This window comes from Nuphar pumila, chromosome 7 (assembly GCF_984573655.1).
Source record: "Nuphar pumila chromosome 7, dmNupPumi1.hap1.1, whole genome shotgun sequence".
Lineage (NCBI taxonomy): Eukaryota > Viridiplantae > Streptophyta > Magnoliopsida > Nymphaeales > Nymphaeaceae > Nuphar > Nuphar pumila.
In genome coordinates this window covers 128041961-128048887 of record NC_143255.1, presented here as the reverse complement: position 1 = coordinate 128048887, position 6927 = coordinate 128041961, and the positions used below count along the sequence as shown (strand labels likewise).

General features: G+C 39.5%; 1 protein-coding gene across 1 annotated transcript; it reads right to left on the bottom strand.

Moving 5' to 3' along the window:
- Positions 1-896: 896 nt before the first annotated feature.
- LOC149833458 (omega-hydroxypalmitate O-feruloyl transferase-like) lies at positions 897-2978 on the bottom strand. The gene is made up of 2 exons (XM_090012846.1): positions 2541-2978; positions 897-2037 (listed from the first exon to the last, which is right to left on the bottom strand). Exons 1-2 carry the CDS (start codon positions 2976-2978, stop codon positions 1180-1182), a joined length of 1296 nt encoding a protein of 431 aa, XP_089868972.1. The 3' UTR covers positions 897-1179.
- Positions 2979-6927: the final 3949 nt, after the last annotated feature.

Below are 6927 nucleotides of genomic sequence, written 5' to 3'. Positions count from 1 at the left end.
CTTGGTATAGTTGTTACAGAACACACATAACGTGTGTACTGTCTATCAATCTTGGACAAGGCATCAAACAAGTCCTTGATGCCCAACATTACCAAGTTCTTCTAGGTGGCTCCACTCATACTTGGTTGACAGGACCTCACAAGTTTGAAACCCACGAGCTATCCCTTATTTGCAAGGTTGGAGTTGGGTGTAAGCGGATCTCGAAAAATGTTGATACGGGTGGCTGTCAGCGGCGCTGCATAAAAAATGCCCTCGTTACTTCATGACACTAGGAATTGAACCCAAGCCTTCTTGGGTGAAGACACATGGGCAAACCAGCTGCCTGGCAACCTATGTCACAAAAGATTCGTGGACACGAAGATCGGTGATGTGGGTTTGACTCATAGGTACAAAAATATTTCGTAAAATAGAACCAAGAGACACGGATTTTTTTAATTTTTAATCAATAAAAAACCAATTTTGATATTTTAATAGTCAAAATGTATTTTTAGTAAAAAATAAAAAGTATTGAAATATTATTAAAAATATTAAAATAAAGTTCAAATTGAATTGGATCGTGTTGAATTGGGGAAATTTAAAATGTTATTTTTTATTTAATTTTATTTTTGCAAATATATATAATTTTAAAACATGTAAATGAATCGATTCAAGTCAGAATCGGCTCAATCCGGGCTGATTCTTTGCCAAAAATGGGCCGATTTGTGACAATGGCCGAATCAGCCACTCTGTTTCATTTTGTCTAGGGGCCGATTCAGATCGATTTTGACAATGTTGCTGCATGCAAATAGAGAAATCATGGATCCGTGAAAAAAAAAAAATATATATATATATATATATATATATATATATATATATATATATATATATATATATAACAATTCACAATCGATTCAATAGAAAAAGAACAAAAACATGAGAATTCCACTCTGGATTCACACTGACTCAGCTACAGCATAAATCCAGTACAGATATCAATCACCAAGAGTGAAGTTGAAGCTCCTAATGGAGTCTTCATCTACAGTAATACATGCCACAAAGAGAGAGTTTCTCCTTGTCTATCATAATGCAATATAATTCTACATTAACATCTAAGCTCAATCTTATTACATCACTACTAAAATATAAAGCACTAGTGCTGAAAACATGAATACCAAGAACAGAAGACTAATTATGAAAAATCTAGAAATCCATGGCTTCTTGGAATATCATCATAGCAGAAGCAGGCAAACCCAGCAGCACATTTATGCTTTTCCTCTCTTCTCCATGAGAGAGGAAGAGGATTACTTCCTTCTCTGGCAGTGTTACTGGACCTGAGTTCAGAGGCTCGCCCCAGCCAAAATCTGTTGTATGGAATGATAATCTAGACCATGTGGTGATCAACAGAGTTGCTGTCAGTGAAGGCCGTGCTCGGGTTACTTCGAAATAGTCGATCGCCGATCGCATGTAACTGTCTGTAACCATCAGAACGGCCTTCTGTACTAAGTCCACTGTGAATGAAAGGGGGTTCTCTAAGATCTCTCCTGCAGTACACACAGAATTTGTGAGCACAATGCCATTGCCAAAGTACCCTTTTGGCAACGGCGGCTCGAACCTTGACCGCCCGTCGACTGCAAACAGGAGCTTCGTCTGTTGATCCGGACGTAGTTGCAGTGCTCTGGTTCTAACCCTCCATACAAAGGCAGATAGAGCTTCAAATGTGGTGCATTTCTTGAGAGTTCCATCCTCCATTGCTTTTGCCTTGATCTTTTGCAGTTTTTCGGGGTCGAAACAGAAGGATCTGTGCTGCATTTCTTCAGAGTAAAGTTTCGAGCTCTCGGATATGTCTTCGATCTCTTTGAATTCGAGGTGGGGATACTCTGTTTTGGGTGGAGCTCTGCTCTTCAGCACACTTCTGTCCAAGAATGGCGGCACACTCAAAGGCAACCCTCTAGCAGTCTCTCCCCACGAGTTCACAAACTCCATAGCTCCTAAACCGTCGAACATACAGTGATTCATTGCAAGACCAAGAACAAAATCACCACATTTGAATTTTGTCACCTGATAATAGCACAATTGTGAGAAAACTTTATTAAATCCAACTCATGATGATTAATTCAGAACCGATGTTCACTGCAACAAGACCAATTTCCTATTCAAAAAGAAAAAGAAAGACGAGAAACAAAGAGGCTAAGTTGAAACACTGATCCAGTAATCACCAGTGTTGTCGGAATCGGTTTTCCAAAAAGTGCCTGAATCAGTGTGAATCGAATCAAAGCGAATCCTTTTAAATTTGTCTATTAAAAGAAATGTAATTTTTTAGATTAAAAAAAATCAGAGAGAAACGATTTAAGTATATATGCCAATTCAGACTCGATTCAGACCTATACAGCTGAATCAGGCCTGAATAGGCCCCTACTGAATCAGCCTGGGAATCAAACTGAAAATGACTCAATCTATTCAAATAGGCCTCTTAAGGCCAGTTCAATTCAATTCTGATAGCATTTGAGATCACCTTAGAAGGTGATCCACCCTGATTACTAGATGTGTTCCTTTAAGCTTACCTGTGCAACCAGTGGAGGGATCTCCAGAATGTTTTTAGCACCAGGGATATTGTAAACAAGCATCCCAAGTGTTGCTGGATCAGGCTTTGTCAAGTCACCAATATCTTCCATCTTACAATCTGCAAATGCTTCAACAAGCACAGCACCTTCCCCAGTGCAATTCACTATCAGTTTTCCATCTGAGCTTATTGTCAGCCTTCCAGCTAGAGGGTAGTAGTGAACCAGAACCTTTGACAATGCCTCCTTGATTACTTGATAAACGTTCTCATTGCCCATCTCATCCGACTTGAAACAGTACACAGTCTGAATAATCACAGCAATGTTCTGATCAAGGTTTGATAAGAAATACAAACCCTTCTCTGTTTCCTCTGCAGGAGGAACAAGAGTCGGTTCTTCCTTCTTGATTGTTAGAACAAACCCATTTTCTTTGGTCTCCATCTTCACCTACAGAAACAAAAATCACAACCATGAAAATCAGATAACTTTATGAAACAAAGGTTTCTTTCTGAAAAAGATGGAAAATATTAATACCATGATGAAAATCGTCTTGCAAATTACAAGCCAGAAGGAAAGGAAATCAGAGCCAAGTTTGTGATGGGAAGTGGAAGTATTAAGGTGTATATATATAAGAAGCATAGCAAGTGGTGTCAAACCAATAATCAGAGAAATAAATAAACAAGAGAGAGAGAGAGAGAGTAATGAAATGATAGATAGCGACATTCAACTTACAGATATTGAAATCCATAAATGGTATAAGAGAAAAAAGATTATGTTTTCCTTACAGAGAAAAAAATATAGTGTTTTTTTTTCTCTTTCCTTTTGGCTTCTTTCTTCAGTAGGAGAGATTCTCAATTGATGAGGGGTTGTGATTCTGTGAGTTCATATTCATTTGGTGAGGGTTGGCTACTGACTATGGAACCAAATCTCACCTGTCTGTGAAGATGACGTGAAAGAGGGTTTCAGGGTTGGTGGGGTTGGCGTCCGAAATTTGCCCCGCATTGGCCAGGTCCACACAGACCTGTCTGTTGGCAACTTGGCAGGTGGCCACATAATCAGTACTTTGCATGAAAAAGCAGAGTAAATCATGTTGTATATAACTGGTCCTCAGACGCTTATCTCATTAGATGGGGTCCTGGAGATGTGTGTGGTGGGTCCCATCCACGGTTCCCAAGTGAGATGTGCGGTGGAGGTTGAATAGAATTGGCCACTGGTTACCTAAAATTGTCATCACCTGATCTGCTCCTGTAACAAATATTGCGAGATTTATAAAAATCTCATGGTAATATCGCGAGAAATTGCCTGAAAGTTTAAAACGACAATTTCTCGTAAGATTTTCAAATTGTGACAAATATTGCGATATTTATGGTTTTAGACGATATTTATCACGAAAACCCTCCAAATTTTTATTTTTAAATGTGTTTTATTTATATTTTCTTATAAAATTTATTTTTTTATGTTTTTTAATTTATTTTTTATTGTCAAGATTTTGCCAAAAAATAGGAGATTTATGAAAATTTTCAAAATCTACCGAGTTTTTGACTCTCAAGATTTTGCAGTTTTTAACTTTTGTCGCTATTGATAATGTATAAAATGCATAGCAATTTTAATCATGAATTTTTGCATTTATATGTTAAAAAGTGGTTTAAAACCCATGTTTGTGTTGTTTCAAGGTGCGAGGGAGCGATTGTTCGAATTTCATCCAAATCGGGTGAAAAATAGGCTCGATAGAGCCCTATAGGCACTTGGATGAGTTTTTAGAAATTTGTTTAACAGTAAAAATTTAAAATTTTGGGGAAGATGCCTTAAGACTCACCTTGTTTCTTTTTTCTTTGAAAGACAAAGCCAAGCACTGGCTTAAATCGTTAGATTCAATAGTGATTATGTTATGGGATCAATTACAGAAAGAGTTCCTAAAAAAGTACTTTCTTATAGGATGAATGAACCAGTTTAGGCGCGACATTACTAGCTTTTTGGAGTTGGATGGTGAGCAGTTTCATGAAACGTAAGAGACAATGAAGGATCTCCTTAGGAAGTATCCCCAGCATCAGGTGTCTAGATGGTAACTGATGCAATGCTTTTATGATGGAGTCTCTGAACGAAATCGTTAGATAGTCGATTCATCGTGTGGAGGCACCTTTATGCTGAAAAGCGAGGATGAAGCTTGGAGGTTGTTCAAGACTCTTAGTGAAAATTCATCGCATCATGCCTCCACCTCATATGCTGAGAGAGCCACACTGGTACTTTTAAAGAAAGGTGGTGCCCTCAAGGTTGATACAGTTGTTGAGTTACACAACAAAGTGGAATTGCTTGCTCAGAAGCTAGATCAGCTTCTTGCTGGTACACCACCTCCTAAGATGGTGTGTGCTCTGTGCGCTAGCCTAGCACATTCAGTCACTGAGTGCCATTTGGCAGCTCATTACCTCGAGTTCATTCAGGAGCAAGCTCAGACAGCCCAAGGTTTATCTAGACCTGGGAACAATCTATTTTCTAGCACATACAACCCAGGTTGGAGAAACCACTCAAACTTTTCTTGGAAGAACCTTCAAGCTTCTATTCATGTCCCTCCTCCTCAGCAGATTAGACCTAATGCATACAGCCAAGACTATTCTAGGTCTAGTTTTCCTTCGACGTTTGCTAGAGCTCCACCTACCACACCTCAGTTTTCTGCAGCTGCACCATAGCAGCCTCTAGAACCTTCACAACAACCTTCATTTGAGGAAAAACTTCTCCAGGAATTTGTTGATATGAAGGTCAACAATCAAAATGCCATGGACAAATGCAACCAGATTCTAAACTCGCACACCCAATCTATAGCCAAACTAGAGACGCAGATGGGTCAGTTGGCAGAAATGCAGAGTAGGCGAATGGAAGGCAAACTCCCTATTCAACCAATAGAAAATCCAAGAGGTAAGGATCCCATGACTTTAGGTTTGCATATGACAAGCACTCACCAAGAGCAAAACAATAAAGTCTTAGCCCTTAGGAGCGGGAGAGAGTATGACTGAGTAGAGAAGGAGCATTCTAAGCAGATGACAAAGACCACACTACCTAAGGCTCAGACAATTCCTATAGAGCAAGTCCAGGAAAAGAGAGACCTTGACCTCCAAGCGTATATCCCTAGGCCTCCTTTTCTACAAGCATTAACATACCCTAGGCCTCTGAGCAAGAAGGGGGTAAAAATGCAGGAGATGATTGATTTATTCAAGGATATTCATATAAACCTCCAATTGCTCGATGCTATCCAGCAAGTCTCAACATATGCCAAGTTTCTTAACGAATTATGTACTCAAAGGAGGAAATCAAAAGCCGCAGTTCCTAATAAAGTCATGTTACCTGAGTAGGTGAGTTCAGTGTTGCAACACCAGACTCCACCAAAGCTCAAGGATTTGAGGACCCCAATCATTTCGTGTGTCATTGGAGATATCATCATAGAATGAGCCTTACTCGATCTAAGAGCGAGTGTGAATATTCTTCCAGGATATTTCTATGATTCATTCGGATTGGGGGAGATGAAACTGACTCCCATTACTTTACAGCTAGCTGACAAATCTGTCAAGACCCCGAGAGGTATCTTGAAAGATGTCCTAGTCAAAGTTGATGAGTTTTATTTTCCCATTGACTTTATTATCTTGGATATATAGGGAGGACAACGCCATACCCCAATTATTCTTGGCCACCAATTCTTGGCAATAGCCAATGCATATATTAATTGTAGCACAGTGGCCATGGATGTATCCTTTGGCAACAAAAAGGTAAGAATGGATACTTTTAATGCTACCATGGGACCTGCTAGAGAAGATGCATGCTTTCTGATGGATTCAGTGCAAGATCTAATGGAAGCAGACACATTCAGCATCTTAACTGAAGACCTGTGTCAATCATACTTGATTGCGAGCATGAAAGATGAAGAGATTGATAGCCTAGAAAGTGATAGTGAAGATGTGGAGATCACAAGTGATGTGACAGTCCTGTATAGCCATCCCTCTAGATTAGGAAATTTTGAACCCATTACAGACTTAGCAGAGTCACCTGTTAATCCATTTGTGGAGTCTCTGCCTATGCTTGAGTTGAAGTCATTACCGGCTTCACTCAAGTATGCATTTTTAGGAAAAGACCAAACATTGTCGGTCATCATAGTTGTAGACCTGACTGAGAGTCAAGAAACAATGCTACTAAAGGTGTTGCAGAACTACAAGACAACGATAAGGTGGTGAGTGGCAGACCTCAAGGGGATAGACCCACCTTTTTGCATGCACCGCATACATTGTGAAGAAACTGCCAAACCGATGCGAAAAATGTAGAGACGATTAAATCCTAATATGAAAGAGGTGGTGAAGAAGGGAGACGTTAAATGGTTTGATGCAGGGATTATTTTCCCTATTTCGGA

What these genes read in the sequence shown, in the direction of transcription:
- LOC149833458 (XM_090012846.1), bottom strand. Translation starts at nt 2,978, where the DNA reads ATGGAGACCAAAGAAAATGGGTTTGTTCTAACAATCAAGAAGGAAGAA. An exon ending in TCCCTCCACTGGTTGCACAG is followed by an intron (nt 2,038 to 2,540) that starts GTAAGCTTAAAG and finishes TGCTATTATCAG; the next exon opens with GTGACAAAATTCAAATGTGG.